General features: G+C 43.0%; 1 protein-coding gene across 1 annotated transcript in view; it reads right to left on the minus strand.

Annotated features, from left to right (window-relative positions):
* Positions 1–7,997: 7,997 nt before the first annotated feature.
* The window catches only part of LOC145347633 (dihydropyrimidine dehydrogenase [NADP(+)]-like), a 710,299-nt gene continuing 694,509 nt past the window's right edge, over positions 7,998–23,787 (minus strand). The window contains exon 23 of the mRNA XM_080195279.1: positions 7,998–9,694. Within this exon, the coding sequence (XP_080051405.1) occupies positions 9,524–9,694 (171 nt within the window). The 3' untranslated portion in view covers positions 7,998–9,523. The remainder of the gene's footprint in view (positions 9,695–23,787) is intronic.

Here is a 23,787-nt window from a genome sequence, read left to right on the forward strand (position 1 = left end):
CAAAAGAGCAGTTGGCACATACCCTGTGTTTACATGGGAAGGTGCTGCTGGAAGAGGTTGGTGTAAGGAGCAGACGAGGGAATCACGGAGGGAATGGCCCCTTTGGAATGCTGAAAAGTCAGGTGGGGTGGGAATATGTTTGGTGGTGACAAAAATGATGGAAAAGGATCCGGTGAGTAAGGAGGCTGGTGGGTTATTGAAACAGTAAGGGCGATCATGAAAGATTTTCTGAGGATTTTTATGCTAAACCATGTTCAAGTCATGCAGAAAAGGGCAGTATGGTAACACAGTGGTTGGGGCAGCACGGTAGCACAATGGTTAGTCCTGCTGCTTCACAGCTCCAGGGACCTGGGTTTGATTCCCGGCTCCACTGTCTGCGTGGAGTTTGCACATTCTCCTTATGTCTGCATGGATTTCCTCTGGGTGCTCTAGTTTCTTCCCACAATCCAAAGATGTGCGGGTTAGGTTGACTGGCCATGCTAAAATTGCCCCTTAGTGGCCTGGGATGCGCAGGTTAGAGGGATTAGCAGGTGAAGTATGTGGAGATGGGGCCTGGGTGGGATTGTGGTTGGTGCAGACTCATTGGGCCGAAGGGCCTCTTTCTGTACTGTGGGGTTTCTATGATTTTTATGAAAAGCAAAGCACAGAGTCAACATGAACAATATAAGACGCGCTGGTTAGGTGCATTTGATTCCCAGCTTGTATCACTGTCTGTGCAGAGCCTGCACATTCTCCCCACATCTGCATGGGTTTCCTCTGGGTGCTCCGGTTTCCTCCCACACTCCAGAAGACAGGCTGGTTAGGTGCATTGGCCAAGCTAAATTCCCCCTCAGTGTACCCGAACTGGCGCCGGAGTGTGGTGACTGGGAGATTTTCACAGTAACTTCATTGCAATGTTAATGCAAGCTTACTTGTGACACTAATAAATAAACCTTCACAAAAACCATGTAGTCAAAGCAGTAAAGCGTATCAGAAGCAAGTAATCAAATTTGATAGCGTTCTGTGTAAACCCATCCTGAATACAGTGTCCATTTTTGGTTGGGAAGAAATAAGGGAAATGTGTATATTGGAAACTGTAAAGAGAAAATTCATGAGGTTGGTTCCAAGGATCAAGTAACTGGGCTGAGAGGAGGGATTGGAGAGATTTGGGGTGTTTAGTCAAGAAAGGAGGAAACTGCAAGTTTATCCAAAACGGGTGTGCAAGATTTTATGGATGTAGAAAAATCGAACTTGAATATTGCTTTTAATTAAACCAGTGCAGTTGAGCATGAGGACATGGGTTCAAACTCTTATTTTACCACAGATATCGAGAAATCTTCACAATAACAGTGGTGTACGTGTGGAAATTAGAATGGCACTGAAATCACTTAAGAAGTAACTGGATGCTGCAACAGGGTGACACGAAGATGATCCAGGAAGGTCAGAAGGAGCATCCTCATCTGTAATTATCTCTGCAATCTTGTGAATTGGAAGAATGTGTATGGCAGTATCTTTCAACTGTACTGCTCACTGGGACTTGTTCTCAAACCTATAGCTGCGCGGGGCTAAACAGAAGATTTTATTACACTAACACTTGAATGGTTCATTCTGAAACATTTCATTAACCTTTACAGTTTGCCCTTTGGAATGCCTGGATGTCACCATCATACTTCCAATTTGTAAAGGCACTGACTGTCCATGTTCGAACCCGCGAATAATTAAACATACAATTTAAATGGTAGGCAATTTAAGTAGCGGTCGATGGAAACCGTGCTAAATTATTTAGGATTGAGTGTTGTGCAGTTTTGTTCTCTTGTTGTGCTTAATTGTTATCATGTAAAATAATTTATCTAAATATGCCTTACATCAGCTTTATAAATCATTAACGATGTACTGAAATCAGTATTTCTTTGAAGATGCAAAGATATTATTAATGAGCAAACGTGGCCTCTTTATTGTATTGTAATTAAAATTAAAATTGGATTCAGGTGGGGAAAAGGTAACACCTGACTTGATGCCCTGAAACTAATTCTTCAAAAGACCCAAGCGGTGATGTGGTAGAAGCACGTGGCCCCAGTATGAGTTTTAATTATGCTAGCTAAGATTTTCTCCTAAGGCTTTTGAATAACGAAGACTGAAAGACATAGAAACTAGAAGCAAAGGAAGGCCATTCAGCCCTACGAGCCTGCTCTGCCATTCATTTTGATCATCAAATTCAATATTCTGATCCCCCCCTTATCACTGGATTCCTTTAGCCCCCCAAGACCCAAACTATATCTAATTTCTTCTTGAAAGCAGACAATGTTTTGGCCCTAACTACTGTCTGTGGTCATGAATTCTACACATTCACCACCCTCTGGGTGAAGAAATTTCTCCTCACCTCAGTTCTAAAAGGTTTACCCCTTTATCCTCAAACTATGACTTCTAGTTCTGGACTCCCCCACCATTGGGAACATTCTTTCTGCATCTACTCTGTCTAACCCTGTTAGAATTTTATAAGTCTCTAGGAGGTCCCTTCTAACTCTCTGGTGAATATAATCCAAATCAATTTAGTTTCTCTTCATATGACAGCCCTGCCATCCTAGAAATTAGCCTCGTAAACCTTCACTGTACTCCTGCGATAGCAATGCCATCCTTCCTCAGATAAGGGCACCAAAACTGCACACAATACTCCAGGTGCGGCCTTATTTGGTGGAATTTATATGGTGCCTCATCCCGTTTCTGAGAAATATTTTGAAAGAATTCACCTGAACTACTTTCTACCAAGTCCAGTCACTGATGTGCAAGCAAATATGGCAACCGGTTTATATAGTCCATAGGACTCTTAAATTGGCCTCACAGGTGGAGGATGTGGTCAAGAAGGCATATGGTGTACTGGCCTTCATTAATCGAGGGATTGAGTTTAGGAGTCGGGAGGTAATGCTGCAACTTTATAAGACCCTTGTCAGACCCCACTTGGCGTACTGTGCGCAGTTCTGGTCGCCTCACTATAGGAAGGACGTGGAAGCTATTGAAAGGGTGCAGAGGAGATTTACAAGGATGTTGCCTGGATTGGGAGGCATGCCTTATGAAGATAGGTTGAGGTAGCTGGGACTCTTGTTCCTGGAGAGACGAAGGTTGAGAGGCGACCTGATAGAGTTTTATAAGATGTTAAGAGGAATAGATAGGGTGGATTCTCAGAGGCTATTTCCCAGGGCTGAAACGGTCGCTACGCGAGGACACCGATTTAAGGTGCAGGGAAGCAAGTACAGAGGAGATGTTAGGGGTAAGTTTTTCACTCAGAAGGTGGTGAGTGAATGGAATCAGCTGCCGTCGGTGGTGGTGGAGGCGAACTCGCTGGGGTCTTTTAAAAGACTTCTGGATGAGTATATGGGATCTAATGGGATTGGGGGTTATAGATAGGTCTATGGCTTAGTAGGTATAGATGTGATTGGCGCAACTTGTGGGCCGAAGGGCCTGTTTGTGCTGTAGTGTTCTATGTTCTATACCCCATGACCCGACAATCAGCAATTAAATGAGCATTATTTGTGATGTTGAGTGAAGAATTTTGAAGGAAAATAAGAGTAACTTTGATGTTTTGCAAAATTAAGTTTGATCCTACTGCAAAAGCACTGGCGTTTTGAAAAAAATAATTGCGCATAAAAAAAAATCAATATTAATAATTTTACAATGGAATATATAAACAGTTGGTTGCTGGCAAGTTGCAATTCTCTAATGTTGTACCTTAAGGCTTAGTCCAGCATCAATACACCCCACTGAAACAAAGATGATCAAAATAGCATAGAATTTTATAATTCTTTTTTATTTTGAGCAAGATATAATCAAATGGTGCAAAGAAATAATAAAAGAGAGGACTAGAAATTATTGATATATTTATTAAACAAATTATTCAAAGTACAGATCCATAAAGCAGTTATCATTTGCAAACATCCTAACTTAATTAGATTGTTGAGCAAAGGTGAATAACAATGCATCCAATAATGTAAAAAATTAGGTCAAAGTCTTAGTATCACGATCTGAATTATTCCTACTTGATTGGTTGCATTCCACAAATCCCAAAGGAAAAAGGCAGTTCAGATAGAAAAAGGCACTTCAAAGGTATTCCTATTTCCCTGTTTTGTTGTTTTTTACCCTTGTGGGATGATATCACCACATATTTCTTACCCCAGTTAACCCTCTGAGAAGTACTCAATTCCAAAACCAAATCTTCACACAAATTCATTTTAAAGGAGTTCATTATTGTTAGGTTCAATCACATTGCTGCAAATTATAAGGAAGCCTTTACTCAGACTCTGAAGCAGCATGTACCACAAAACTCCTGAGTCAAAAAGCATATAATTCAATTTATAAAATACCAGAAGATGGCGACCATGAAGGTACCAAGTGGTGGGGCGGAGGCAGGGGGGCAAGGGCTTCCCTTTTGCAATGCTGATTCAGCAGCTGGTGCCATTTTGTTTAGTCCAATTTCTTCCAGAGGGCTGAGAGGGTGCCACAAGATGGAGGCTCCCTCTCTCCTCCCTTATCTGCAGCTGCTTACACGCTGAAAGGCCCCATTTTGGCCTGGTCAGCCTCGAACGTGCACCCGCTGTCCGGGTGTAGATGACGAACACGCCCTTTGGCCACTAACAGACCAACAGAGACAAAACTGATGTGTGACTATTCCTGATACTGCATGGGATTGGGATCTGCATTTGACCCTAACGGTGGAGTCCTGGTCCAAACTGGAAAATTCTGCCCCAAGTCTCTGCAACTTGTAAGTTGCTACTTAAACAATTAATTCGGTTTAACTCAGACTGGTAATTATGGTCATTGGCAGCAAAATATGTTTCTGCAGCAGTAAATTCAACTTTAAAACCAGACGTATAAGAATTAATTATTAGAAAGACAAAATAGTAAATTTCCATGTGAAAGGTAAAATTGCCATCGTCCCAGATGACCATAGGCCGTTCCCCCCCCCCGCCCCCCCCCCTAAAAGGGAAGAGCAGGCTGGTGGTGATTTAATCTGAGGACCAGCACACCTCTGGCAAGGGGACAGGGTTGAGGCAGCATGACTTCCATGAATAATCTCAGCCGGTAGGGGAATTGAACCTGCACTGTTGGCATCTCTCTGTCTTACAAAGCAGCCGTCCAGCCAACTGAGCTAACCAACCCCCAAAACGTTTCCTAATTTACTTAGGCTAGGATATATAAAAGCACGTTTTTATCATTTCAAGTTGATTTACACGGTCATAAGAACATAAGAAATAGGAGCAGGAGTAGGCCATCTGGCCCTTCGAGCCTGCCCCGCCATTCAATAAGATCATGGCTGATCTGTCGTGGCTCAGTTCCACTTTCCGGCCCTCTCCCCATAACCCTTAATCCCCTCTCTTATCAAAAACCCATCAACCCGCTTCTTGAAAATATTTAGCGAGGCAGCCTCCACTACTTCAACGGGTAGAGAATTCCAGAGATTCACCACCCTTTGAGTGAAGAAGTTCCTCCTCAACTCCGTTCTAAAACGCCCCCCCTTTATCTTGAGGCTGTGCCCCCTAGTCCTAGTGTCTTTTTTGAGCGGAAAGAGTCTCTCCACCTCTATCCTATCCATCCCATTCATCATCTTATACGTCTCAATGAGATCTCCCCTCATTCTTCTAAACTCCAATGAGTACAAGCCTAGTTTATTCAGCCTCTCCTCATAGCTCAACCCCCTCAACTCCGGTATCAGCCTAGTAAACCTCCTCTGCACTCCCTCCAAGGCCAAAATATCTTTGCGCAGGTGCGGCGCCCAAAACTGCACACAGTACTCCAGCTGCGACCTCACCAATGCCCTATACAGCTGCAGCAAGACCTCCCTACTTTTATATTCAATCCCCTTCGCTATGAAGGCCAGCATCCCATTTGCCTTCCTGACCACCTGCTGCACCTGCAAGCTGGGTTTTTGCGACTCATGCACAAGGACCCCGAGGTCCCTCTGCACCGTCGCCTGCTGCAGTTTTTCGCCACGTAAGTAATAGTCCTTCCTACCATTCTTCCTACCAAAGTGGACCACCTCACACTTGCCAACATTAAATTCCATTTGCCATTTCCTGGCCCATTCGCCCAGCCTATCTAGATCCTTCTGCAGACTCTCCACACCCTCCGCACAATTTGCCGTTCCCCCAATCTTGGTGTCATCCGCAAATTTCAACACCCCACACTCGGTTCCCTCCTCCAGATCATCTATATAAATGGTAAAAAGCTGAGGCCCCAGCACCGACCCCTGGGGCACTCCACTAGTCACCATCCGCCAATCCGAATAGCACCCGTTGACCCCCACTCTCTGCCTCCTATTTGACAACCAATCCTCTATCCACGCTAACACCCTACCCCCAACTCCAAGTCCCCTGACCTTCTGCAATAACCTCTTATGAGGTACTTTGTCAAACGCCTTCTGAAAATCCAGAAAGACCACATCCACCGGCTCTCCTCTATCCACTGCCCTAGACACATCCTCATAGAACTCCAGTAAATTTGTCAGACACGACTTCCCTTTAATGAAACCGTGCTGCGTCTGCTCTATCAAGCAATTCCCTTCAAGATGCCTCGCAATTTCCTCCTTAATGACGGATTCTAACATTTTACCTACCACAGACGTTAAACTAACCGGCCTATAATTCCCTGCCTTTTGCCTGGCACCCTTCTTAAACAATGGCGTAACATTAGCCGTTTTCCAATCCTCTGGCACTTCCCCGGAATCCAGCGACGTCTGGAAAATAACCACCAAGGCATCCACTATCACCTCCGCCATTTCTTTCAGAACCCTCGGATGCATTCCATCCGGTCCTGGGGACTTGTCCACAATCAGCCCCTCCAGTCTGTCGAGCACCGCCTCTCTAGTAACAGTAATGTCATTAAGACCCTCCAGTCCTACCACCTTTCCATCGCTAACACCCGGCAAATTATTCACGTCCTCCTCCGTGAAGACAGAAACAAAAAAGTTACCCAAGACCTTAGCCATATCCCCATCCCCTACCACTAGGTCCCCTTTCTCATCCTCTAAAGGACCAACGTTCACCCTAGCCAGCCTCTTCCTTTTTATATATTTATAAAAACTCTTGCTATCCTTTTTTATATTAAGCGCTAGCCCAGCTTCATAGTTTCTCCTACCCTCCTTTATCAGCTTCTTTGTCAATCTTTGTTGACATTTAAACCTCTCCCAATCCTCTTCTCGCCCACTACTCTTAGCTACTCTAAATTCCTCCGCTTTTAACTTAACACTTTCCTTCACCTCCTTCGTTATCCACGGCTTATTACCTCTCCTCCTACAGTCCTTTTTGACCATCGGAATAAATTTCTGCTGAGCACCAAGAAAGATCTCCTTAAAGATCCTCCACTGCTCCTCAGCAGACCCTCCCTCCAATGCACTCCCCCAGTCCACATTCGCCAATTCTTCTCTCATCCTACCGTACTCCCCTCTATTCAAACAAAGGACGCGTGTCCGGGAACCCACTTTCTCCTCCTCCATCTGCACCAGAAACTCCACCATACAATGATCACTCTCTCCAAGAGGATCCTTCACCGCAAGTTCCCTAATTCTACCCGCCTCATTACATAGCACCAGATCCAAGATAGCTCACTCCCTCGTCGGCTCCAACACACACTGTTCAAGGAAACTATCCCGGCAGCATTCCAAGAACTCCTCCTCGAGCCCACTGCGTCCAACATGGGTCGACCAATCAATACGCAGATTGAAATCCCCCATAACTACGGCCGTCCCATTCCTGCACGCCGCACTTATTTGCGCGTTAACAGCCCGCCCCACCTCCAGATCATTATTCGGGGGCCTATAGACGACACCCACCAGCGTCTTCCTCCCTTTGCTGTTCCTAATCTCCACCCACAACGATTCCACGTTCTGCTCCTTGGCTCCAATATCATCCCTTGCTACCACCTTGATACTATCCTTAATCAGCAGAGCTACGCCCCCCCGCTTTTCCCTCCTGTCTATCCTTCCTAAACACTTGATACCCCTGGACATTCAGCTCCCAGTCCCTGTCACCTTGCAGCCACGACAAAACAAATCTCTTGGTCTGACAATTTCACTTACAAAAGTGTTGTTTTTATGACAGATTTTTGGAGTTCCTTCAAAAATTATGGCATTTATCAGATTAAACTAAAAGAACAAAGAACAGCATAGAACATTACAGCGCAGTACAGGCCCTTCGGCCCTTGATGTTGCGCCGTCCAGTGGAACCAATCTAACGACTATCACTGTTTGCTGTGCAGATACATGGATTTGGGCTGGTGTCTGCGGGAGTTTGCGCATTCTCACCGTGCTTGCGTGGGTTTTATCTGGGTGCTCCGGTTTCCTCCCACACCCCAAAGATGTGCTGTTAGGCCGATTGGTGTAACAAATTGTCCCTAAATTAGTCTTCCCTCAATGTGGAACGCCATAAGCATAGACAAGGGTCATGGGTGGAGAGGGGACTCATAATGTTAAAATGGTGACGCGGGCTCGTTGGGCCGAAGGGCCTGTTTCCCGTGCTGTGTTGTTCTTTGTTCTTTGACCCTCTAACCTAAACTATTCCAATGTTATCCATATGCCTATCCACTGACCATTTGAACGCCCTTATAGAGACCACAACTGCTGCAGGCAGGGCATTCCACGCCCTTACTACTCTCTGAGTAAAGAACCTACCTCTGACGTCCATCCTATAATTACCACCCCTTAATTTAAAGCTATGTCCCCTCAGCACAGCACAGGAAACAGGCCCTTCGGCCCTACAAGCCTGCGCCGCCCATTTTAACACTCAGTGAGTGCCTTATTCAAGTCTTTCTTCTACCTATAACTTCAGTTTTTTTCTCTCGCGGCTTTTGAAATTAATTTTTCCAGTAATTGGTTTCGCAGTAGATCTACAAAAATCTAAAATCTGACTCAATTTCTGAGAATTAATGTTATTGGCAGAAACCTGCAGGTTGCATAGATGTAGGTGAGTTAAATGGAAACAGTAGGTTCCAAAGGGATGTTCAAGGCAGATATCCTTATCAATATAATGGAACGGTACTTCACATGCTGAAGAAATGTGTGTCATGCTGAGCGAAGAATGTAAATTTTAGTCACATTATTTACTAGGCTGGAAATATCTCTGTTCCTCTACATTAAATGTTCTCCTTACTATGTAAAATAACTCAAAAAATAACAGAGGGAGGGTTATTTTTCATTTTCTGCTGCCTGTTTGTAATACAGGTGCAGTGAAAACAGATTGTAGAAATCATTAGTTCGATGCAAATTATACATATGGATGTGCACATTGCACGCCTGCGTTGTCACTGTCTTTTATGAGTTTGACATTAAATGTGTTGCTTATTGATTATTAACATAGAACAGTTCTTATAACATAAACCCTTTTAGTCAATTGCAGTTGGCTAATTGGGAAACGCAAGGTCGCAGCAACTAGGATTAGTAAGTAAAAATCAATACTTTGGAAATAAAAGCAATTTGTTATCTTATATCATGAACGACTAAATCAATGCTTTCAGGTAGATCTGGATGTTAAGTCATGTTTCAGTGCCTGACCATGTCAATTCAACAAACTTGTCCGACCGCCAAAGGAATACCTCTCTTTGGTTCGTAAGGTGTTAAACGGGGAACCATTGTAATGCAGTCAATGATGGGACAGACACTGTAGCAAAGGGTACAACCCGTGCAGTCGGCGGTAACGCGAGGAAGGTGTGTCTGAGGGTCAAAGGTTATGGCCTGTGAAGAGAATTTTTAAAAAGTTAGATAAAGAAACTGGAATCAAAACACACATAAATCACACTTAATACAGAAAAAATAATTCCAAGGAGGTTCACAAAGATGTAGTCAGACAAAATGGGCTTGGAGGGCCAAAGGGTCTATTCCTGTGTTGTACTTTCCTTTGTTCTTTGTTGTTAAAACAATGTCACTATTAATGAACTGTACAATGGGATTCATTTATAATCCAAATTGTTTAATGTTTATTTATTGATTAGTGTCACAAGTAGGCTTACTATAACATTGCAATGAAATTACTGTGAAAATCTCCTAGTCACCGTACTCCAGCGCTTATTTGAGTACACTGAGGGAGAATTTAGCACGGCCAATGCATCTAACCTGCACATCTTTTGGACTGTGGGAGGAAATCGGAGCACCCGGAGGAAACCCACACAGACATGGGGAGAACATGCAGGCTTCCAAGCTGGGAATCAAACCCAGGTCCATGACACAGTGAGTCAGCAGTGTTAACCACTGTGCCACGATGGTTAATTTGCAATTATTATTGCTAAATTGTAGAATGGACTTAGGTGGGCTATTTGTGAAACAGTGCACACTGGTACAAGCCGTGTTTTAATTTGCTAGCTTGATGTGTGACCTTGCATATGGTTTCGAAATGAGTATTCATTTCTTTATTTATTTAAGCTGTTACCAATCTCACCCTATGAAATTAAACCCAGCCAACTGAGCACCAGAACTCGAATCATTGACAAGATTGTTTCAAAGATGCAACACTGATCCATTTGAAAATGCTGGAATGTCATTATACCCGACAAATTATATTAGTTTCTGCATTCACAGTCTGATTCTGTCCGAAGTGATATAACTCATTCTCAGCGCAGAAAGTGTTAACATTAAAAACCACAAAGGATTGTCAGATTAGAATAATTATATGTGGAAACTCTAAATATCAGGAAAAGGGAGCACTGCAATTTAACCTGCAGTTAAACAATTCCAGACTTAACTTCTTTTCAAGAAAAATTGAAACATTTCCCAATTCTTTAAGTAAGCAATGAACATAAGTTTATTCACATGTAATAATTTCAATTCACAAATATGGTCCTGCAGATCAGAAGGGTTGGGCATTTTAAATTGTTTCTATGTTAGAGAAGTCGCTGAAATAAACATGCTCAAGTCCTTGTTCTCTGGTCCCCTCCAAACACCTTTGTCATTTGAGTGAATGCTAATTTTTCATTTGTAGGACATGGGTGTCACTGGCTGGCCAGCAGTTATTGCCTATCCCCAGTTGCTTGAGGGCAATTGAGAGTCAAGCACATTGCTGTGGCTCTGGAGTCACATGTAGGCTCAACCAAGGGCAACAGATTTCCTTCCCAAAAGTTTTAATTATTTTCACAAGTAGGCTTACATTAACGCTGCAATGAAGTTATTATGAAAATCCCTCTAGTCACCACACTGTGCCGCATGTTTAGGTATGTTAGGGGAGAATTTAGCATGGCCAATGTACCTAACAAGCACTTCTTTTAGACTATGGGAGGAAACCTGAGCGCTCGGAGGAAACCCACACAGACACCATGCAGTCTGCACTGACAGCGACCCAGGAATTGAACCAGGGTCCCTAGCACTGTGAGACAGTGGTGCTAACTACTGTGCCACCGTGCCCCCTAGTGAGCTGGATGGGTTTTTCCAATAATAGTTTCGTGGTCATCTTAATGGATTCTTAGTTCCAGACTTTTTTTTATTGAATTCAAATTCCACCATCTGCCATGGCGGGATTTGAACCCAGAACATCAGTTGAGTTCCTGACCAATAGTCTAGCGATAAGAGTCCTAGGCCATCACCTAGTGAACTGAAATGTAATCATTTTTACCATATCCCACCATCTGAAGGGATTACACTTCGCGTACTTTTTATGAACCGATCATTTTATGATGATACTGTTCTAAATAAATTCACTTTTGACCAGGTCCACTCAGTTTGGAAGCTGAGTCGTGTGGACTCAAAATCCATGTCAACTCACAGCAGTGCCGAGTGTCGTGACACTGAGAACCTTGGGCAGCAAGGTAGCACAGTGGTTAGCACTGCTACTTCACAGCTCCAGGGTCCTGGGTTCGATTCCCGGCTTGGGTCATTGTCTATGTGGGGTTTGCGCATTCTCCTCATGTCTGTGTGGGTTTCCTCTGGGTACTCCGGTTTCCTCCCACAGTCTAAAGATGTGTGGGTTAGGTTGATTGGCCATGCTAAGAAATTGCTCCTTAGTGTCCAGGGATGTGTAGGTTAGAGGGGATTAGTGGGTATATTATGTAGGGATAGGGGAGTAGGGCCTGGGAGGGATTGTGTTTGTTACAGACTCAATGGGCCGAGGGGCCTCTTTCTGCACTGTAGGGCTCTATGATTTATGATCTATGATCACCACAATGCAGTCATAAGAACATAAGAAATAGGAGCAGGAGTAGGCCATCTAGCCCTTCGAGCCTGCCCCGCCATTCAATAAGATCATGGCTGATCTGTCGTGTCTCAGTTCCACATTCCCGCCCTCTCCCTATAACCCTTAATCCCCTTGCCTATCAAAAACCTATCAACCCACGTCTTAAAAATATCTAGCGAGGCAGCCTCCACCACTTCAACGGGCAGAGAATTCCAGAGATTCACCACCCTTTGAGTGAAGAAGTTCCTCCTCAACTCCATTCTAAACCGCCCCCCCCTTTATCTTGAGGCTGTGCCCTCTAGTCCTACTGTCCTTTCTGAGCGGGAAGAGCCTCTCCACCTCTATCCTATCCATCCCATTCATCAACTTATATGTCTCAATGAGATCTCCCCTCATTCTTCTAAACTCTAACGAGTACAAGCCTAGTTTATCCAGCCTCTCCTCATAGCTCAACCCCCTCAACTCCAGAGGCAGCCAGTTCAACAGATAGGACAGCGGGAGAGGAGGCGGGGGAAGGGAGAACATGAGGAATTGAACAACCGAAGAGGCAAAAACGTCCAAGGGTATGCAAAATATCAGGGAAATTAGAATTACAGTAGCTTGCACCAGCACATGAACAATAGAACAAATAACCTCTATTCATGTGGCAATTTCTATGCAAACAATTTCTGAAGAATTAAAAATTAAGACAGGGCTGAATTTGACCATTACTCTATGGCTGCAGAACCACCAGCTATCAAAGTGGGGATGCGCAAAACTGATTTTAGTGAGACGTGTTTGAGGCTGTGAGGTTGTCTTCTGCTGCAGCACAGGACGGGTAATAGTAAAGCTGTCAGCTAGTTATGCATCCTGCCCGATTCTCTGTCCCATTGAAATGGGAAGCAAAACTAGGCAGAGTGGAAAATGAGCTGTCAGTCACTAATCACCCATTGCGCACTCCCATCCAAGACAAAAGTGATACCACTGTGGACAGAACCTTCCCCCAAACAATTGTCATAAAAGCCTGAAGATGGGAGTCTTCCACACTGCTGTTTTGGGCAAGCTCAACATCGCAATCTTCTTGAACTCTGTCAGTCTTTCTGACAGCTCAGAACTTTATGTCACTGTGGTGGGGGGCAGTGCAAGAGGGAGGTAGTCATAAGAACAGAAGTAGCTGAGTGGGAGCAGGACAGCAGGTAAGTCCTTTGGAGTTACCTCAGTTTTATGTAAATAGGTTTTTATGCCCTTTCTGGGAGCTCTCACTAGTGAAACAGGGCTGGGAGGATACAAAACCAACTCACGCCCGGTGCAAATCGTTTTTTTTTTAAAATCTCCCATGCAATCTTCCCAACTCACCACGTTGATCAGCTGGCGCAGTGAGCCAGTAAGATCGTGCCCGCTATCTTTCATTTAAAAGGCTATAACTGAAAATGACATTTAAGCTGATTAAATCGAACTACTTACTAGCTTGTGAATTTGAGCAACCCACGGGAAACTACATCACGGACACTAACTATTCCAAGCCTCAGAACTGAAGTAAATGTGACAGATGTTCTGTACTGAGAGAATAGACGCTGGCATGTCGAATCCATGTCTGAGGTTCCACGCTGCTTTGTAGCGTCTATGTTTCTCCGCATGCTACAGTATTCTACTATTCTCAACTCTCAGAGAATTGACAAATTACTTCATGTGAACTGTTATCAGCCAACAATAGAATGTGCAGCTTTGAACTCAGAGGTGTCAGTTAGATGGCACACAGCCAGACAGGTCCTGAAATATTGGAAGCTTAAGTTTTTTTTTCAAAAATCACGATTAAATACTACATGAGCTTGTGAGCAAGAGTTAGTCTTTAAGCATTTAATGCTTAGTCAGTGATGGAAGATAAGAACATAGGAGAAAGGGGCAGGAGTAAGTCACAGGGTTCCCTGAGGCGGCTCCAGCCTTCAATAAGATCATGACTAAATCTTCACATTCACTCCACCTTTCTGCCCTCTCTCCATATCTCTTGCTTTCCATAGCGTCCAAAGATTTATTGTGATGTGGAAATGCCGACATTGGACTGGGGTAGGCACAGTAAGAAGTTTCGCAACACCAGGTTAAGGTCCAACCAGTAGTCTAGTGATAAGAGTACTAGGCCATCACCTAGTGAACTGAAATGTAATCATTTTTACCATAACCCACCATCTGAATGGATAATACTTTTTATGAACTGATCATTTTATGATGATACTGTTCTAATTAAATTCACTTTTGACCAGGTCCACTCAGTTTGGAAGCTGAGTTGTGTGGACTCAAAATCCATGTCAACTCACAGCAGTGCCGAGCTTCGTGACACTGGTTTAGTTGGTGGCATAAGCTCTCAGTGCGCTGCCCCTTCATCAGCCTCCTTCATCACCTAATGAAAGGGAGGTGCTCCGAAAGCTCATGATTTCAAATAAACCTGTTGGACTTTAACCTGGTGTTGTGAGACTTCTTACGGTGCCAAAGATATACTGACCTCTGTCTTCAACATTCTCATTGACTGAACACCCACAGCCCTCTGGGGTAGTGAGTGTCAAAAATTCACAACCCTTTGAGTGCAGAAATTTCTCCGCAGCTCAGTCCTAAGTGGACATCCCTTATCTCGATGCTACGCTCGCTTGTTCTGGAATTTTCACCTAGGGGAAACATTCTGTCATCTCAGCATCAACCCTTCTATTACTTTTATTTGTCTCAATGGAACCACCTCTCATAGAAACATAGAAAATAGCAGCAGAAGTAGACCATTTGGCCCCTCAAGTCTGCACCGCCATTCAATTTGATCATAGCTGATCATAATTCTTCTTCTTATTTTTCTAAATTCTAGAGAATATAGGCCCAATCTACACAATTTCTCTTCATGGCATAGCCTTCCTACCAGGAATCAAACTAGTGAATCTTCATTGCATTCCTCACATCCTCGCTTAACTAACTGTAAACAGTATTTCAGGTATTCACTCTGAGTCCTATATAACTACAGCAAGACTGCTTTACCCTGTACCACAAACCCCTTACAATAAAGAATAATACATGTCACAATCCCAGTTGGTGTTATAGCTGGACAGAAGATCCCAGAATGGAACATTGATTCATCAAACGCTGGGGAACAGAGTCAAATGACTGCTAATTAGTTTTAACAACAAGGAAAAAACATTTTAAACATGAAATGTTGGATTATTCTACAACAGTCCTTTAATCCTCCCTTATTTTAACAAATATACACATGATTTATGAATAACATGGATTACAAAATATATCTTAAACTATGACAGTCCCATTAACTCAAAATCCCTTTTAAGCACATAAATTGGCTGTGGTCAAATGGACATAGTCCTCTCTGAACCCAAATTAGTGTCTATGGATTTTGTCTCAAAATCCTCCACAGATGAATGGAACAAAGGAACAGAAGTATACAAATTCAGCTTTTCCAGCCTGCTCTGCCATTCAATCTGATCATGGCTGATCTCTTCCTGGTCTCAAATCCACCTCCGCACCTGTTCCCCATATTCCCTTATCCCTTTTTAAAATTAGAAATATATCTATCTTTTTATTTATCTCTGAGTTTTTCACTCAGAGGGTGGTGAGTGAGTGGGATCAGCTCCCGTTGGTGGTGGTAGAGGCAAACTCACTGGGGTCTTTTAAGAGACTTCTGGATGAGTACATGGGATTTAATGGGATTGACCGTTATAGATAGCCTGGATATGATCAGTGCAACTTGTGGGCCGAAGGGCCTGTTTGTGCTGTAGTGTTCTATGTTTATTGAAACATTCAACAATTCAGACTCTACCACCTCACCACCTATACATGTGATTTCTAGATTGCCCTATAAGAGGAAACATTTATTAATCCGTTTTCAAATTTGACATACTTTGATCAGATCCCCTCTCATCCTTCTAAACTCCAGTGAATATAAGCCCAAACTGTTGTACCTCTCTTCATATGTTAACTCTTTCATCCCCGAATCAATCTGGTGAACCTCCTCTGAACTGTCTCCAATGCCACCACATCCTAAGGAGGCCAAAACTCCACACAACATTCCAGATGTTGTCTCACCAACACCCTAAACAATTTTAACAGCAATTCTCTACTTTTGTACTCCAGTCCCTTTGTAATAAATGCCAACATCCCATTTGCCTTTTTTATTACATGCTGCAACTGCATACCAACTTCCTGCGATTCATGAACATAGACAGTCAGATCCCTCTGCCTGGATGCATTTTGAATCTGTTTTCTATTTAATCTGCCTTTCTATTTTTTCTGTCAAAATGGATAACCTCACACTTATCCACATTAAACTCAACCTTGCCAAATTTTGGTCCATTCTGCTTCGCTATCAATGTCCGTCCACAAAATCTTCATATCCTTTTCACTGCTGCTTTCCCACCTATTTTAGTATCATTCACAAATTTTGCTGTTACAGTCGGTCCCTGTTTGCAGATCATTTATATAGTTTGTAAACAGTTGAGATTTGAAGACTGACCCCTGCTGCACGTGCTATACCAGCCAGAAAAGGACTAATTTATACTGATCCTCTGCTTTCTGTCAGTCAGCTAATCCTCTATCCATTCTGGTGCTCTACCCCAATCCCCTGTGATCTCATCTTCTGCATCAGTCTTTTATGCGGCACCTTGTCAAATGCCTTCTGGAAGTCCACATATACCACGTCCACAGGTTCCCCATTACCCACCTTGATGGTTATGACCTCAAAGAACTTGAGTAAGTTTGTCAAGCATGCCTTTCCCACCATAAAACCATGTTGACAATGGTAGACTGAGCTTTGTCTTTCCAAATACCCATTCATCTCCTCCTGAATGATTGATTCCAGCAACTTCCCCATCACAGAGGTCAAACTAACCAGCCTATAGTTTACTACTTTTTGCCTCTTTCCCTTAGCATGTTTCCAATCCACCAGGATCTTAGCAGAATCCAAGGAATTTTGAAATATCATAACCAATGCATCCACTATCTCTGCTGTCATCTCCTTTAATACCATAAGGTACAGGCCTTCAGGTCTTGGAGACTTATCTGCCTTTAATCCCATTAATTTATTCAATATCGTCTCTGAGATGGAGGTTATTGCACCAAGTTCCTCTGTATTAATGACAGTTTTTGGAAAATCTACATTGTTCTCTATAGTGGAGGCAAAATATTAGTTAATGCCACAGCCATCACTGTGTTTCCCATTAATACCTCACCAATATTGTCCTTTAAAGGGCAACATTTAGCTATTGTCTTCCTATTTATACACTTATAGAGCTTTTGGTCTCAGTTTGCCACATGAGAATGTCCAAACTCCACTCCCAAAAACACGCTTCAAATCCTTTGTTCACAATAATGCTTTCTCTCAGCTGTTTGCATTCCAAAATCCAATCCACATTTTCTAAATGACTCTTTTAAACAATCATTTTGCTCTGCATTTAATAGCAAGGTAAGAAGTATCACAACACCAGGTTAAAGTCCAACAGTTTTATTTGGTAGTAAATGCCACTAGCTTTCGGAGTGCTGCTCAGGTGAGTGGGGAGTTCTGATCACAAACAGGGCATATAAAGGCACACACAGTTTACAGAATACTGATTTAGAATGCCTGACTGATTGGAATGACTCAACTGACGAAGGAACAGTGTTCCGAAAGCTTGTGGCATTTACTACCAAATAAAACTGTTGGGCTTTAACCTTGTGTTGTGAGACTTCTTCCTGTATTTACCCCAGTCCAACGCCGGCATCTCCACATCATTTAATAGCAAATCCAGTTCAGGATTTTGCACCAACCACTTTTAGGATTTCTTTATCTTGACTGCTGTGCAAACTGTTCACATTTGCTTTAACTCTCGGTTGTATTAAAATGGCATGAAACATTTCATTTATCTCTGAAGTGTGCTGTCCCACTTTAAATCCATCTCTTTAAATCAGAACACTCTGTTTACTCTTTCTTGAATCCTTGATCTCTGTTCACTTAACTTCAGTCATCATAAACATTCATTTGTCCCAATTCCCTGGTTGTATTTTACTCCTTAGGAAGCTTACATCTTTACAAATTCCTTGTCCTGTCCAACTTCTCTTGGCAGAGCAGAGAGAAGTTTATTCCCCAACATCTTGTCTCCAACTACTCTGGCTTCCAGTTAAAACTAAGAATGAAGGAAAACCTGTCCCTCTGGGAAGTACCCTCCTGTTGCTAAGCAACACTCTTGCTACTACTATTTATTCTTCATGCCATAACCCACTCTAAGCACAATAGAAACATAGTAGAAATTTAACCAAGCCCCCGAACTACAAACACCTTTGTCCAGCATGAATCTAACTATGTTTTATCCTTTCAGGCACAGAAACATTAAATCAAACCCAATTGTACCTTATTTCTAATATCTACCAATATAAATATAAATCCCTTAAAAACTGTGAGTGTGACCTTACCGGCCATTCATGCCGCACTCCTGCTTGAACAAGGCTGGAGAATTTGTCACCCAGTCAAATCTCCATTCATTGTGGCAGGATGGCAAAATTCTGCCAGTGTGAATAGCTGTAACATTCTGGCCTATCTTTATTTTTTGAGCACATACCATTTATGTTCCAAATTGCCTGCTCCATATGTTAATTTTCTGTGATTTATGTATAAGAATTCTCAATCCCTCTGAATACCAACATTTTCCAGCTCTTTCACCTTTTAAAGAGTGGCACAGTGGTTAGCACTGCTGCCTCACAGTGCCAGGGACCTGGGTTCAATTCCCAGCTTGGGTCACTGTCTGTGTGGAGTTTGCACATTCTCCATGTGTCTGCGTGGGTTTCCTCTGCGTGCTCCAGTTTCCTCCCACAGTCTGCAGATGTGCTGGTTAGGTGGATTGGCCATGCCAAATTCTCTCTCAGTGTACCCAAACAAGCGCCAGAGTGGGGCGACTTGGGGATTTTCACAGAAACGAAATTCCAATGTTAATGTACGTCTACTTGTAACTAATAAAGAAAATAATAAGAAAACTTTGCCGAGCTGTTCTTCCTATCAAAGTGGATAATTTCACATTTCCTCATGATATTCCATCTGTCACCTTTTTGGCCAGTTTCTTTTTAGCCTCTTTGCATCCTCCCCACAGTTTATTTTGCTACCTAGCTTTCCATCATTAGCAACCTTGAAAACAGCACACTTTACCTCATTAGTTCAGTCAACTCATCTCATCTAAATCATTGATAATGTGTTCAGTTGCTGATTCTTGCAGAATTCCACTAATTACACCATCCTATTCTGGAAATAACCCACTGTCCAAGAACCAATCTTCAAACCATACTGATTTTTTACCCCCAATCTCACAAGCTTTAATATTTTATGATTATCTTTTATATGGTATCTTAACAAATTTTCTCTGAAAATCCAGATATACCATGTCTATCGGTTCTCCCTTGTCTACCCTGCTATCGGCACTCTCAAAACACTCTAATAGGTTTGTCAAATGCAATTTCCCTTTGAGAATCAGTATTGACTCTGACAATGATTCTGTAAATTTCTAAATGCTCAGCTATTACATCCTTGTTATATTATTAATAAGGAACTAGTTTATTTCCTTCAAATGCCCATCCAATTTCCTTTTCAAATCATTGATCATCTCCACTTAAACCACCCTCGTAGGCAGCTGGTACCAAGTCATCACCACTCACTACTTGAAAATGTTCATCCTCACATTTCTCCCTCGTACCTCTTTCTAAGAACTTATTCTGTGTCCCCTCATCCTAATGGCAGGATAAGAGGAAGGCAAAGAAGGAAGTACACTGACAGTTTAAGAAGCAGAGCTGGGATAAAGATTTGAGAACAACACCAAGATGTTATTAAGGACCATGGAAGTTGGAGAGCCATGATCGACAACATTGTAAAACATGGCACCTGAAGAAGAAGAAGCAAACCTTCTATCATCAGCCTATGGGATCCGCTTTCCTTTGTCCGCTGTCCTTAACTTGTACACTTCTATCAAATCTCTCCTCGGCCTCCTTTGCTCCAAGGAGAACAACCCCAGCTTTTCCAACCTGTAACTACCATCCCTTATCCCTAGAGCCATTCTAGTAAATCTCCCCTGCGCACTTTCTCAGGGCCCTCATATCCTTCCTGAAATGTGGTGACCAGAACCGGACCCAATGCTCCAGTTGTGACCTAACCAGTTCGGGATTACTATCATTATTTGAACCTTTTGAATTTATATTCCTTGTTAAAATTACATCACTAATCTCAGAACCGCGTTGACTTTTCAGGTATTTTCTCAGGTCGACATTAATAATTAATATTCTCAGATCTTATAGCTTCATGCATTGCTGTATCTAAGTACAAAGCTTTTTCAATTCCTCTTTGATAAAGCTCAGTGCACAATCCCCATTAGTTCATTAGTAGCTCTTACAGGAGTGAAGTACTTGATTTAAAAATATTCACTAAGCTCTTCCTTTTTGCACACCTGTAAAGGCTCCACCGATCTGTTTTTATATTTTTTCCAAGTCCACTTTCATATTCTGTTTATCTATTTGATCTGTATTCATCTACACTCTGTTTCTTGGTTATCCTCTGTTGATTTTTAAAGCTCTCTCAATCCTCAGATTTACTAGTCTTCATGGCAACATTGTAAGCTTCTTTTAATGAAATATTATGCTTAGCTTCTCTGGTTAGCTATGTCTCCACTTTTCCAGTAGAGTTTTTATTCCTCAGGTGGAAGTATAGGATCTGTAGCCCCATTGTAGTGTCAGTGAAGTCAGTTTGGTAGACAGTTCTGGTTACCCTATTACAGAAAGGATATTACTAAACTAGAAAGAATGCAGAAAAGATTTATTAGGATGCTACTGGTACTTGATACTTTGAGTTATAAGAAGAGGCTGGATAGATTGGGACTTCTTTCCCTGGAATGTAGGAGGCTTAGGGGTGATCTGACAGAGGTCTACAAAATAATGAGGGGCATAGATCAGTTAAATGGTCAACATCTTTTCCCAAAGGTAGGGGAGTCTAAAATTAGAGGGCATAGCTTTAAGGTGAGAGGTCCAGAGGGGCAATTTTTTCACAGCGAGGGTGGTGAGTATCTTGAATGAACTGCCAGAGGTAGCAGTAGAGGCGGATACAATTTTGTCTTTTAAAAAGCATTTAGACAGTTACATGGGTAAGATGGGCATAGAGGGATATGGGCCAAATGCAGGCAATTGGGATTATCTTAATGGTTAAAGAAAAAGGATGGCATAGACAAGTTGGGCCGAAGGGTCTGTTTCCATGCTGTAAACCTCTAAGGCTCTATACAGCGTTCAGAGGGATAGGCGGGATTTTTTTAATGGGCTTGAGTTCTAGAAGTGTAGGCCGAATTTTACCACCCAGGGTTAGATAGGGTGGATAGTGAGAGCCTTTTTCCTCGGATGGTGATGGCTAGCACGAGGGGCCATAGTTTTAAATTAAGGGGTGGTAATTATAGGACGGATATCAGAGGTAGGTTCTTTACTCAGAGGGTAGTAAGGGCGTGGAATGCCCTGCCTGCAGCAGTTGTGGACTCGCCAACTTTAAGGGCATTCAAATGGTCAGTGGATAGGCATATGGATAACTTGGAATAGTTTAGGTTAGAGGGCCATTAGATTGGTTCCACTGGTCAGCGCAACATCGAGGGCTGAAGGGCCTGTACTGCGCTGTAATGTTCTATGTTCTACCCTGCTTGACGCAGGAATTGGGGCAGGTGAAGGACAGACGATGGAAAGATTTGTAGATCTCGGGCGGGATGTTATGGTTTTGGGACGAGGGAAACCTTAAAATCCCACCTCACATTTTGTATTGGAAGGAGCCAATGTAGGCCAACAAGCGCCTGGCACTGGGTTAAAAGGACTTGTTGCCAATCAAGGTGTCGGTTGATTTTTAGATGACCTCAAGTTTCTAACAGATGGAAGAGCATTCAAACAGTCGATTCTGGAGGTATCATAGCATAGTGGGGGTTTCAGCAGCAGATGGGATGAGGTGGGCCAGTGTTGCCAATATTATGGTAGAAGTGGTTGATGACGGTGAGGATACGAAGTCAGAAGCTCAGTTCAAGGTCAGATGAATGCCAAGGTTGCCAGCAGTCTGAACCAACCTCTTAGGAAACAGCAAGAACTTTGAATTTGCAACCACTGGTTGGAGTGTAGGAAAAACACTGGAAAGGAAGGAGCGATGGACAGAAGCAGGAAGGGGGAAAATGGATCAAAAGGAAGAGGTTCCAGAGTTAGCAGAAGATATGATGATTGTCAGAAGAGTTGGACAAAGCAGCTTCATTTAAAAGGTTAATTTATTTTCATTGTACAGTATTACGAAATTGGATTTCTCAGCCTTTATTATACTAGTGAACGTGCTCTTTTGAAGTGGTAGGAGCTCCAAAATTCAGCTCTTTCTTATGGAAGGATTCTAGACTGGGAAAGTGAAGGGACTGGAAGTTGGACTGGAATCCGACACCCTTAGTTTCTGGCCCTTCAGAGCATCAAGGGAAAGTTCTGATGGCGAGGAGTTAGCATTATTTCCGCTTACCTCTTGTAATTTCAATTTCAGGTTTGGAAGCATTCCTATGAGTCCATCAGAAACAATAGGAAAACAATGAGCAGTCCCAAGTCTGAAAAGTGCATGCATTGCTGCTGTTCTGAGCCCAAAGTAGGCCTTAACGTGTCGGAATTGACCATGCTTATGAGCTAGAAAGTTGAGGATGTACCTCATCGTCTGTCAACTGGTCCGTAGGTCCAGCTTTCCATTGCCCTCCTACTGCTCTGAGATTTCATCTTCCACATGGGACGGGTGTGCTGAGTGCTGTTGCAGTGCTCATTCTCAATATATTCATGATTCCATTGTAGAGGTATAGTTGCAAATCTTACCAAAAAGATGTCTAAGTGCCGAACATGCATGAGAATAGGAGACAATCGCGCATGATTTTTTAGACAAGCTCCCAGATGCAATAATAAGGCACTTAAGAAAAATAAAACGCAAAATGTGGTTCTCGCCAGCAGGGGGAGTGGGCGGACCCTATTTACGCTGGGAAGCCAGTTGCGGGGCTGTAGGGGCCCCATTGTGCAGGTGCGAGGCTGATTCCGCCAGCAGAACAGGGCCGGTAATATTGCGAGAGGCAAGAACTGGGTGTGAAGCTGATTTTTTGCCTCTCACCTGATCGCACTGATTCGCCATGCCAATTGACTGGCATAACAAGCCGGTAAGGATGCCCCCATAGAACAGAGTCATAAAATCACAGAATGGTTGCAGCACCAGAGGCCTTTTGGCCTCCTGCACTCATGCTGGCTCTCTGTAAGAAAGCTCAGCTAGTCCCAATTCCCTAAATGTCCTGCAAACCCACTCCCAGTCATTAATGGAGTTAAACGGGGCTCCATACTATGCCAACCTACTTCAGGACATTTTTCTCTGCACAGTTTTCCAATGCCTTCCATGGTGGTGATCCTAGCATTGAAATCCGATACTGCACACGGACAGGAAGATGCTCAATCTGAGATGTCTCCAGGCAAAGGCCATGGTTGTCTCATGTTGTCCTGTTTGCTGATGACTGCACACCAGCTGCCAGTTCGAATCTGGGCATGCAATGTAGCATGGACTTCCTCACCAATACAGGTGCCAACTTTGACCTTTTCTGATCAGTACAAAGAAAGCCAAGGTATTAGCCTGATCCAGGAAAGGCCTGTCTCAATCCCAATGGGTAAGTTCAATTATCTC

This window comes from Carcharhinus amblyrhynchos, chromosome 9 (genome assembly GCF_965287045.1).
Source record: "Carcharhinus amblyrhynchos chromosome 9, sCarAmb.v2.hapA, whole genome shotgun sequence".
In the NCBI taxonomy this organism is placed as follows: Eukaryota; Metazoa; Chordata; class Chondrichthyes; order Carcharhiniformes; family Carcharhinidae; genus Carcharhinus; species Carcharhinus amblyrhynchos.